We start from the raw sequence: 12944 nt of genomic DNA, 5'->3' as shown, positions 1-12944 counted from the left end.
TGCTTCATCATAAAATTAAGGAAAATGTACACTACTTGCAGAAAAATTGGTTTTTACTCATCACTTCAAATGAGAACTAGAAGTGGCCACAATTATTCTACAAAAATATTACATTGGCACCAGCTTCATACAGTACAAATCTTATGAAAACCAACTCATACTTCTCTTGTAATATCTTTACATTGCATATGCATGGCAAAGAAAATTCACTCAACGTTTTAAGCAGACTTCTGCCGCTTCAACTGCAATTGTAAAATATTCAATGGAATTGATAAATACATTTATAAAGAATCATACATCTCTTTAGTCCAACTTGGATTTCATATAACTCAAATAAGTTAATTCTGTACATTTTAAAAGGCAGGGTTAATGCAATTATCTCACACCATGAAGTCCAACACAGTCCTCTCGGTGGATCCGTCTGACGTGATTCTTATCTGTTGACCAGATCAGAACCCTGAGTGGAGCAAACAAAGCAACGGGATGCACCGTTTTCTGCCACACGAGTGCACGGACAGCTGTCGTTAGTTGGGGTATAGACACAAAAAGGACCACAGGAGTCTGCCAATCTGCGTAGGTACTCTGCATGGACAGGTTTGTGGTTCTGGAGCTGCCGGATGGCTTCATCAATCTTAAACCACTTCCTCTTCCTGCCTGCGAAGGCACTCATAGAAAGACAAAAGGGAAGAAGTTTAAATGTAGATTGCAGTACTCAACAGGTTAGAGTAAACTTAGTGGAATAGCATTCAAAAAAAGCTCATTAATGTGAATCCGTAAAGACTAAAACAGGAAAAAATAAAAATTTAAAAAGACATGCTCTTATTTTGAAATTTAGGAAAAACAAAAAAACAAACCAGAGTTTAGTGATACACAAAAAAAAACGCTTGGAGGAGAAATGCAAGCCCAATCTGGAGAAATGGAAGTGAAAAACTGCTTTGTTCAAACAAATTTTATAGCTTCTAATTTAGAGCTGACTAATTTGTCATTCAAAAAAAAAAACTGAGCTCAAACATTTTTTTCCTCATAATTAATTAAACACATTTGTTTCTAGGCATTTAACCAATGCCTGATATTTTTTAACCTATTTTGACAACATATGTTGTAAATTAAGCACAAAATTGAATATGCCCAAGTTAGTTTCCCCTCCAAAAAAAAAAACTAAAACAATATCAAAAACTAAATATATCTAATTTCTTGGTACGCAAGTCTCCTTAAAGTAACTCCATCCGAATTTTACAAATATTCCAAAAGCTTTTAAAGCAGCCACTTTACATAACACCCACTAAAACAAGCCTCACCCACTCAATGACACGAACACTCTGTACCCTCGATAGAACTTGTATTTAGTTTTATATTTTTACTCCTACTCAGCTGTTTTCTAAATTGCATGTTTTACAGCGACTTTCATTTTTGCACACTGATGTCTTTCAGCTTCCTTGCATCTCCCAGTCTTGAGCTGCTGCAATTGTGTTCACATTTTCTATTTTAGTGACAAAAAATGATTCAGATTCTGATTCTAAATAGCTTTATAATTGTTTTCTACAGTTTTAACTCACTCAAATCTAAACAAGACTCCGCTGGTTTTAGTTTGTGAGTTTTATACAGAGCTAATAGATCTACAGGACAAAAATAAAATGTTTTTATAAGTAAAACACCTACTTTAAAGATGTACCCAAATGTAGTATTAAGTATAGAGGAAATAATTAATTCAGGTAAAAACTTAGATAATCAAGTTATGACCTAACAGAGTAAAACAGCGCAAGACAAAGAGCATACTTTGTTATAATTTTTTCCCAAAATATTACATCTACATTAAAGGTTTTGTAGGCTACTTTAGAGAAACAAATGATTTTAATTTATCAATTTTTAAAAATTATTTTATATATTCATTTAATGTAAAAAAAAAAAAAACAAGAACAACTTGTAATTCAAAGAAACTTGTTCAATTTTAAAGGAAAATATGATGACAAAAAATGTTACCAATGTTGACGGAGTCCTCCCAGTCCTCCAGAGTCTCGGTCACGATCAGGGTGTAAACATAAGTCCTGTGCTTTCTGTCCTGATTGTGCTGCAGAGTTCAGATGAAAAGTTCAATATCGTGAAGTTTGAATGAGAAAAAGTTAATATCTTTTCATATCTGCTAAAGATCACAAATTCTAGACGTAATTCTACTTTATTAAACATTGTTTTGTTTTTACATTTATATTATATATTTATTTTATAAACAGTGACGTATGGCAGTTTGATAAACTTACCTCAAACATGCCAAGTAATCTGCCAAGTTCTCCCTTTACGCCAGCCTGTGCAAAATAAAATAATGAGTTTTAAAAGCAGGGTTTCTAAAGGATACATCATCCCTTGCCAGTTTAACAAGGCAATGCAAACATGAAACAGCTAGATACCAAAATAAGTGTCAAAGAAAGAAAAGATAAATAACACAAAGCTGTAAGGGGCAAGTTTAAATAAAGTTTATTGAAAATAAAAAATCCTAAAGCTCCTGATATAACATAATATCTTAAAAGTGTTTTATTTACAGAATATGATCTAATTTCAATTTTTTGTTTTATTACTAATGTTTAAGATTTTCTGGCCTTTTATTCGTTTTTCAGGCAGTGCACACTGATTTTTTTCAAATAAAGACATAAATATTAATGCTTTTTCAAGTTCTGAGTTTGATGAAGAGGAGCAAAAGCTTCAACTAAGAACAAATAAATACATAAATAAATGAGACACTTGTGCTGGTGCTGTGTTGACACTGATAAAAATCAGAGTTCAAACTGTTCATTGCTCCAGCAGAGACCGTGTGGCCCGTCTATATCCAGGCTCATGTCTGGGATGTGCGCCGCAGGATGTGGGTAACTGGAAACCCTTCCCAAATGTCACTGTCATTATTTACAGGCTGTCAGCACACCATACGAGCCGCAGCAGAAGTTCACGGCTCGCTCTGCTGTAAAACACTCTGGCCAACAAGCAGCAATCCACTGCAATAAACCACAGAAGCAATCATCTAGTCATTTCAGCAACACTGCCAAATATTTCTTCGTGTCTGGATTTGCCTCTTAAAACAGCAAATGTGTTGCAGACTGTGAGCATTTATGACATCGTCACCATTGGGAGTTATTAGTTTGTGCTTTCTTGGTATCTATGACTGTTTTGAAGGGGATATGTGAACTTCAACTTCTACCAAGAACAGTTCCATCATAACCTTGGAAGCAAAAATTTTTCAGTACTTTCTTTAAATCTTTTCGAATGCAACCAAAAGGGGCACAATCCATTGCTTTGTGCCAGTCCCAAGTCCTGGTAAAAGCAGGGGGTTGTGTCACGAAGGGCATCAATGCAAAACCAGAGTCAAATCAATCACGTAAGTCACAAACAGAACTTTCATATAGGATTGATCGTGGTCCACGTTCACAAGAACCAGTACTGTTGACCTACGGGATGGAAATTGTAATACTGTTGGTGGAAGAAGTGTTTTTAGGCAGACAGAGAAAAGAAAACACAAAAGTGGGATGCTACGTTCACACCGGCCTTGGCGACATGAGTTCAAGCGACCACTTTCAAAGAAAAGTCTATGTAAATATTAATGAATGCACATTTTGGGATAAAAACTCTGAAGTTCACATGTCGCTACGCAAGGTTTAAATCTGATTTTGGGCTCACTGTAAAAAACATGCATCCATATTGAAAGTTAAACCAGTTGAACTGAGACCGATCAGGGAGTCAGATTTGGTAGTCATATATTGATGGCGTCCCTTTTAATTCATGGAAGTGCCAACCATTTGAAAATGGCTCTTAATCAATAAATTAATAACTGTAGTTTGTGCCCGGATGGCATTATATGACACCAGGTCTTTCATATGTCGGAATAGAGCTGGGAAAGAAAAAGCCTGAAACAAAATTTGTGAAATTTGTCCCACTGGTTTCTGGGTTGTCTCTGTGAGTCCATGTGCTAGCATGGGGTAGCAACAGTCCAGTGTGAACACCAAATGCTAAAAGTGTGTTTAAGAACCTGCATTCAGTGTGTTCTTGAACTAGCATCACACGCCCAGGAAAACATTTGACATGCGTTCAAGAACGCACGGAAAACTTTGGTGTAATCAAATTCCGTCCGGGCACAACCTGTAATTGTTAGTTTCTCCTCTGTGATTCATTTTCAAACAGTTGACAATTTCCATGAATTAAAAAGAATGCTACCGAAACGTCACTAACAAATCTGAGCCCCTGATTGGTCAAAGTTCAACACGCATCCAATGGCTGTTTGTTTTGTATGCAGGGATGCGTGAACACGAGAGTTCTGAACATAGAACCCCAAAACACATTTACGCGCGTTTACATAGACCGTACATTGGAAGTGGCCATTTGAACGAGGCAAGTGTGAGCGTGGGAGCTTTCAATGTGGGGACTTTGACAGGGAAAACTAGCGAGTTGGCTGACATGATGGAAAAAAGAAAGTGTGTTCAAGAGACCAGATGGAACGAGAGCATTATAGATTGGGAGGAGGTTCACGCTGCTTTATCATGGCGTGGATGGAAAGAGGAACAAAGTAGGAGCGATCCTGGAGGAGGAGTTTGCTAAAAATGTTCTGGAGGTGAAGAGAATGTCAGATAGGGTGATGAGTCTGACGCTGGTGTTACGTTGAATATCAATGGCTCCTATCTGGATGTGAGCTAAAAAAGAAGAAGAAATTCACGGAGAAGATGGATGCAGAGATTCAGGGGAGACAGCACTGATTTGATTTAACAACATGTAGATGAGGGAAAAAATGCAAACATACAGAAGTTAACTTGAGTGTAAAGAGCTCACCTCTTCATACACTTCCCTGACCGCCGCCCCACACGGCTCCTCGTCAGGCTCCACTCCTCCTCCTGGAACAATCCACAGGTCTGGATGCCGCCTGCTGCTCACCAGCAACACCTGTGGAGCAGAGAGGCCTCTGTCAGAGCTCAGGTGCAGACAAGGAGGCGAGTCCGTCACCACCAACGCTGGCAGCTTTGAGTCACAAGAGCTGCTCTGCATTCAGATGTCATGAACAGCTTCCACAGCCATTCAACTGACTGACGTCAAACCGCATGAATGTGGAGCAACTGTACATCACGCCTTTACTCCATAGTGTTAATGCAGTAAATATATTATTTCTTAGAATGAAAAGAATCTATAGGATGTGAAAAAAAGATAAAATTAAGTGGAAATTACCAGTATATCCATATAAATATGTTTAAAAGGAATAAAAAATACAAATTTAAATAAATATGTTTGTTATGGTATATAAAAGTGGTCCAAACCCGCTTGACCCTAGGAGAAAAAGTAATTGCCCTCCTTGCTAAATCATGAATGAACTGTGATTAACTACATTGTTGGGTGAGTTGGGTTCAGGTTCACTTCCTACACTCAAGACTGATTACTGTCGGACCTCAGAAGAAGATATCTTCTCTTAAAATGTTTTCTTTTATTTAAATCAATTAAATTTGAGCTTCAAGTCCCAATTTTAATCAATTTAAAGGGGTCATATCATGAAAATTCTACTTTGTGTGGTCTTAAGTGCATTATACTGTTCCTTGCCTCACTATGAAGAACCCCAAAGCAGTATTTTGATCCATTCATGCATTTAAGAGTAACCCTCTATAAACCTGCGCTATCAGCAGCAGCCCCTCCCATACCCATGAAAACGAGCGGATCGTATCGTGCTGACGTCAGCATGATAGGAACCGCCCCCTCCAGGAAGAGTCTGCTCTGCCAGCATCGCCCCCAGTCTAACAGCAGCACTCAATTTGTCCACTGAGCTAGTGGTGATCAGCAAAAAAAACTTTCATTTTAGACGCAGAATACCGTATATCTTCTAACTAAATAAATTCCAGCTTAAAGACGTGTTTTAACTAATATTTCATAAATAATTTGCTTTTTAGTGTTCCAAAGCTAATATATGATTATATATGTGGATATAGTTCACTCTGAAAGGCTTAAGGAAATCATGGTATGGCCCCTTTAAACACAAGAAAACCTTTCAAGAGAAGATGTCTTTCTTTAATTTTTTTTTAATCTAAGTTGATTAAAATTGGATTTTGAGCTTCAAATGAACCTATGGAAACCATTTTAATTCCATGTCTGAAAGTCCTGAATATCACAAAAAAGCTCAGAAGAACATGTCCAGAACCTCAACTTGACTCTTTTAAGAGCAGAGTTTATAGTTTTACAGTAAGAATGAATAGAAAAGGACAACAATGATCTAATTAGTTTAAGAAAATAAAAGACACTATAAAGCTCATTTACATTTAGGAACAAAAGAAAGGTTTTAGATTGGGGTGACAAAGCTGGACTATCTAGAGAATCTAGAGTAGAGCCCATTGACCATATAATGGAACTGGAGCGAGCGACTGTGAAGTCATACGGATGTCGCCGGAGATAACATTTCCATGGCAACCACTCTCACCAATCAGAAGTAAGCCTGTTGGAAGTCCACACCCCTACCACTTGAAATCGACCTTGGGAGAATCCATAGAGAATGAAACTATATGCTTTTTTTGTGGCATCTGATTGGTCAGTTTATAACTTGAATGACTTGCACAAGAGAAAAAAAAATAAAAATAAAATAGAATTAGCAAGAACTTGTTAAAAATAGAAAGCGGAGCAAGATAGTGATTCTGACAAATAGAACGACTGAATAATAGCTGTTTATTTCTCTATAGAAGTCTACAGGATTTTGGCGTTTTGGAGCAAGTGGATACTTCCTGTTTGTAATGCCTGGGGGAGGAGTCACTCAGTCCATTTCCCATACACAGTCAATGGTAGAGTCCAACCGAGTAATTATAAAGAAATAAATGCAAAACTATTTAACGCAGGGATTGGTGGTTTTGATCAAGCTTTTTTTTTTTTTTTTTAAAGTTTAATTTTTCTTTTTTTTTTGGCATTGGGATTTTTTAAAAGTAGTTTTATTGATTAACTATTGTAATTTCTTCTGCACTCCTCTTAACAAATGTATTTTTGTCTGTCTGTCTGTCTTTGTAGAATCTAAATGTATTAAAGTCCCACTCCGATAATCTTTTGATTTACTTTAAAAGCATTCTCAGCAGAGCAGGGAGTTTGTGGCCAGCAGACTGTAGCTTCTACTTCACAAATGCAGTCTTTTTAAAACAGTTATTTTAATCTGCTCCTAAATCATAAAAAAAGAACAAAAAATACTCAGAAATACAATTTTAAGCTTACTTTTCTTTATAAACATCCTCCATCATAAGAAAGCTGCCACAAGTACACGTAAAAAACAACCAAAACACAATTTTCATCGGAGTGGGTCAAATGTCATTAAAAAAAATTAACAGGAATAGAAGCAAATAAATCCACAGAACTGTACTGCTTAAATTGAAACCCATCTGCTGTTTTTGAACGAACGCCTCTCTGATGCCATAACTTGACCTTCAACCCCATCGTGGATCTCACACACTGACCCACATTACGTTCACGTGAGAGCACTTTCTGAGCAGCTGAATCATCTCCAGCAGATAACCCTCCAATCCCTTCATAACTGAGTTTAAATCAATGCACAAATTTTCCTTTAATGTGGCCACTCAAAACGGAATAAAAACTTTTTTTAAGTATTTTAGCAAAAAATGATCGCACAACTTAAAAAAAATGGTTCTGACGGTTTATGTAAGAGCTTGACATGCAGCTAGGTTTCAAGCACTGTCAATATTCATGCATTGATATCACTGATCCAGTCATTTGCTTTATCTGGGAAATCCATTTATTAGTTGCAGACTAATCATTTTCAGGTACATCCATCTCTCTGCTGATGCTTGCTGCTTTTTTAGATGATACACAAAGCAAGGATGTGACACTTTGACAGCTCAGTGTTCAGCTGGCTCAAAAAAACTGGATCAAAGCAGCTTTCAGGTTTTTATTTTACCCCTAAACTACAAAAAAAGAACAGTTTTGAACCCTTACTGTCAGAGTCACACTGTAACACTAATGCAGTGCAGTCCACACAGTGGATATTCGGCAGGTGGCAATTTAAAACCCGCCGGCGGTGAGTGGGGAGGCCGTTTCATTGTAGGGACAATAGGAACACTGCCCTGTCATCTCACAACCAACACACAACTACACACAAACACACCAGGCTTTTTGAAACCACTGGATCAGCAGAAGCTTTTCCGTCTGAAAACAATCAAGAGCTTAATGAGCTCAACGGGCATCAAACCCTTTGGTGATTTCAGAGTGACGGGCAGCCACGCGCACAGTTTCAGTCTGATCACTGAATGCTGGCGGCTGATACTCCGGACACTTTTATTATTTCATAACCAGACAGACTTCCTCCAACAGCGATGGTCGTCCAACAAAGATCTCCGGGGGAACTTCTGAGAGGCAGGAAGAGATGCAATCAGATACCCAACGCCAGAGTAAAAAAACTAGGAGCTCAACTTTTTCTACAGACTGATTTTTTTATAATGTTTGGGGGAAAAAAAATAAAAAACCTTTGAAGCATCTATAGAGCATTCAAACTATGTGATGCATCCTTGTGGGAACACCTTAAACTATCAGTTGTATTTGGGATCAAAATGCTTGGGTTATAAAACCGAAATCTGTCCTAAATGAAGAATTTTATATGCAGCATACATGCAAGTAGGTAATTTTTCCCTCAAAAGAACACAACATGAAGCTACAATGAACTGAAGGATTTTCTGCAGGGATAATCATTCAAAGGGGACTCAAAACAACCATTTGTTTGAATTTCATAAACTACATGATCAATAATCCCAACAAAAATGTAGAATTTAGGATACATTTTAAATTATGATGGTATATTTTATTTTATATATTATCCAAAAATAAATAAGGAAAAGTAAAATGGAAAATTAAAAAAACATAGCAAAAAAACCTAAACATATAACCTAAACGTATAATCATAACTGACTTCCAGCTGATTAATAGACACATCCAATGAAACAATGAAAGGTTGTATCGGTAAAACATTGTCCTCCCACTGTGTTAAAAATGACGATCAAGAGAGACGTCTCACATCTCATCAACAAAAACGTTGCAGAGGAGCAGTTGGGCCTTGATGATGAGCAGTACGGAGGGTGAGGAGGTGAGGAGCAGGTATGTGGCAGTGAGTGACTGCATCTTGTTGCTATAAATTACAGCCAATGGGTCACTGGGGTTTAGCACACTGTGTAAGAGGCAGTCCTCACGGCACATGTGGTTCTCTTAAGCAGACGGCTGTCATTAGACACCCTCACCTCTAGTGGATCACCACATCAAATATGACCTTTTTTTTTTAAACTTGATTCATCTCCTTTCCAGATTTACCAGTTTTGGATGTCAACATGATTGACCATTACCTGTGCACCCACTTCGAATTAAAGCAGGGCTTCAAGACATGCAACTAATTGTGAAAGCAGCATAGTTTCTCAGGGATTGTGAATGATTGAATGACAGCAGGGTATTATGAAACAAGTCTTTTTACTTTTGACAATGTGTAACACCTGTGAGATGAGAAACATGGTTGTAACACCTGTAAATTACACATTTGAGTGTCACTGAGTGTTTTGTTCAAGTGTTCTTAGTTTTCTTAACAAAGGAACTGAAAGAAGTTGAGATTGAACCAGTTTTGCCACCGTTGAAGGGAAAAAAAACATGCATTCAAAGAGCCACACCAATGAAAATATTGTTTTTTGGGGGGTTTTATCACGTTCTTGTAACCATTTTGTCATGATGAAGGACATATTGAAAGAAAACTAGGCTTAAAACTGCATTTCAGAGTATTTCTCTATTCAAATCCTGTTGGATCAAGAGCAGATGAAAACCAACAGTTTGATAAAGCTCAGGTTTGTGACACAGCTACTGCCATGGGCGGATCAAAAGCCTTGTTTCCTCTGAGAGGTCTGGTCCAGTATGTTTAGTGTTTCCATTTTTAAATGGACCATTAACCCTCCCAGGGCCAAATTACGTTTTAGTAATAGAAAAAAAAATGATATTTGGGGAAAATTATCGTATGGGGTAGTAATAGGTAGTTAGCATTTTGCTATAACGCCTGCTTTGAGAGGGTTAAGCAGTACCGAAGTGTACCTCTTGGGGGCCCTCATAGTTTGTTGGTCCGTTGAAAAATGAAACAGAACAGCTGGGGCGGAGCAACTGTAGCTACCCTTTGTAGAAAATGATGATGACATTGGAAAACGCCAGTAGAGATGACCGCCATTGTTGTTGCTTTTTTAGCCATTACAACAAAATGACGCAATGACTTGCTAGCGGTCTACACAATGCATGTGCCATGAAAACAAACCGCTTAGTGGAAGTGAGGCTTAACTGAGTGGAAACGCTCACCAGAATTAACTGGTCCATACGGTACTAGTCTTTACCAGAGCGCTCAGTGGAAACGAGGATAAATAGATCCATTAAAGTCTTCATTTTCCTCATCTGAGCTGGCTCTAAACTGTACAGCTGGATAGCTCCAATATTGTTTGTCGTATTGTTTTCTACGCTAATGTTAGCATGGGCTTGTGAGGTGCTTAACACAAGCGGGAGAGACCGTAGACCGGGGGTCGGTAACCTAGGGTAGGAGGGAAAGACAGTGGGACGCCGGGGTGTGACAACAAAAAGCACTTGATCTGTCGTCAATTTGTGTTTTTCTGATTTGAAAAGAGTGATAATCTCTTCTCACAATGATCTTTGATAGCCCATAGCATCACAAGGAAAGAGTCCAATCATGAAGCGCTGTGCCTTTAATGGCCTCGCGGCTGTGTAGTGCCCATTGATGTGAATAACAACAGTCTATGGTGCCTTAAATAACTTTTAAAATTCTAGTCATTTATTTGTGCCTGTATGATTGTTTATGTGTATGTGTGTGAGGAGAGGGCAAAGGGCTTTAGGTTTTCTCTTTTTGTTTGTTTTTAATTGTAAAACATTTTGAGCTGCAACACATGAAAAGTGCCTTTAATAAATAAAGATTGATTGGTTGATTGATTGTCTGATAAATTCAGTTTGTTGTATAATAATCCAACAAGGTCAGATTATACTCAGACCTTTTTTCTGTTCTGCAATATGTCCATGAAATCTGCACAAGTTTTAAAATGAATGTTAATGCTGATCACTGCATTTACTGGAGGTGAACATGAAGCATGATGCTGTCCAGCTGCAGAACATTTATATTACTATAATTAGCAAACTAACAAAAAAGTAAAAACATTTAATTTTGCATGCAATAAAAGCACCATCTCAGAATGAACTTACATTTAGCTACTCAGATTCTGTTTCATAATGTAACAAAAGATTAATAATACAGAAATTTGGTTTTGTTTTTTTCTATGGTTTTGAAATACTGATGGTGTTTAGTTCTGATGTATCCAATCCTAGTGCTTTTGGTATGATAAACCACAACAACACTGTGATTTTGGTTTCAAACAATACTATTTCAACTATTTTCTTTATGCAATTTTCTTATGTAAGCACTTTTGAATTAATGCCAGCACGTGTTTTAAAAAGCCATTTGATTTCTTGTTTGTAAATTAAGTAACATTTGAGACATTGAAAATGACTTTTTATACATATTGAAGTTCACATAATAGTTGGAAGAGGCTGGACAGTTCAGTTGGAGGACCTGGTTCCTAAAAATCTAGTAAGGGTCCTTAGACAAAACTCTTCATGCTGCTGCATAACTTGATCTCTCTGTCCCTTGACAATACAGGATTGTGTCAGCAAGAGTAGAGCATTGAACATAAACTTTTGGCATATCAAATACATTAAATAGAATATAGTTAGACTAGGATAGACTAATATGATGAAATCATGGTCCTTTTATGCATTTCAGGAACTTGGAGAGACACCTCTAACGCTATATGCAGTTCTGACAGACAGGAAAAAAACATATTTGCACAGACAGGGTCCTGCTGGTACAACTTGCATGGGACAGGGTCAAAAATAGAGCAAGTTCATGACTGTCCTCTCCCCTGCAAACAATCAAACCTCACCTCGTCCTCTTTCTCGTTCTTGAAGCACAAACACGCCGCTCTTCTCTTGAATCCCTCCACGTCGTAAGTCCTGGTCTGGGTGGCCTTGAACTTAATCATCGGTTCCGTTTTCGGAGCGGGAATAGAACAGAACTCGGTAGAGGAGGAGTGAGGGTCAAAGTGAGCGCACAAGCTTAGCCCAGAAAGCCGTGTCCCGTTCATTCATCCGTGCGCCGTGGAGCACCGTTGGGTTACATGTGGTTGTTTGTGGTCCCAGCAGGCGTGGTGGTTTTTACTGCCGCTGTCAGCGCGCGCGCGATCCAACAGACTCGTTCACATCTGCGCGTCGGAGAGCCGCCACCAGCTGACCCAGAAGCTGCGCAACAAGTTGCCTCCCACGTTTCGGTGGAACTCATCATACTTACCGTAGCTCAGAAGCTTTCTCAACTGTCGCAGACTCATGTAAACACGACGCTTGCACATAGATTTACGCCACAGCAAAATTCTTCGCGATGCCTTCAGGTACCGCTCAGGATATCCCATACCTTTCAAATGGATTTCAAAAGTCGTCTATATATTTTTTACTACACAAAATTTCCCGATAATTATTTACTAATACTATTACAAATATAGTTATACTCATAAACCTACTTTTATTATCGCACAAATTTCACTCAATCTTATTTTAAATCCGGACTTTCCATTCGCACGTTTTTTACGTCAAACTTTTAAAAGCATCACTGTTTAATTAGCAGGTTTTTGAACGGAAATGGTTCGTGGTCTCCTTCTAGCGGACAAATCGAGCAGCACAACCAGTTGTTTGAAGTCAGCGTTGACCAGCTTATAGGCAAAATCTATACCATTTGAAACAGTAACAGGAATGTTGTAGCTAAATAGTAAAAACAACTAACACCAGAATGTATTTCCAACAATAAAAAATAAATCAACTTGTGTTTTTGCTTTCAAATATAGGCTAATTTAAGGTAATTTAGGAGCAGAAGTAGTTTGAGG

At 38.0% G+C, this 12944-nt stretch overlaps 1 protein-coding gene across 1 annotated transcript; it reads right to left on the bottom strand.

The window, feature by feature from the left end:
- Window positions 1–34: 34 nt before the first annotated feature.
- nudt4a (nudix (nucleoside diphosphate linked moiety X)-type motif 4a) lies at window positions 35–12586 on the bottom strand. The gene is made up of 5 exons (XM_036212473.1): window positions 11955–12586; window positions 4804–4914; window positions 2256–2300; window positions 1981–2068; window positions 35–654 (listed from the first exon to the last, which is right to left on the bottom strand). Exons 1-5 carry the CDS (start codon window positions 12153–12155, stop codon window positions 434–436), a joined length of 666 nt encoding a protein of 221 aa, XP_036068366.1. The 5' UTR covers window positions 12156–12586; the 3' UTR covers window positions 35–433.
- Window positions 12587–12944: the final 358 nt, after the last annotated feature.

This window comes from Oryzias melastigma, linkage group LG6 (genome assembly GCF_002922805.2).
Source record: "Oryzias melastigma strain HK-1 linkage group LG6, ASM292280v2, whole genome shotgun sequence".
NCBI classification, from domain to species: domain Eukaryota; kingdom Metazoa; phylum Chordata; class Actinopteri; order Beloniformes; family Adrianichthyidae; genus Oryzias; species Oryzias melastigma.
The sequence above is the reverse complement of the archived record's forward strand: the minus strand, read 5'-3'. Positions and strand labels throughout refer to the sequence as shown.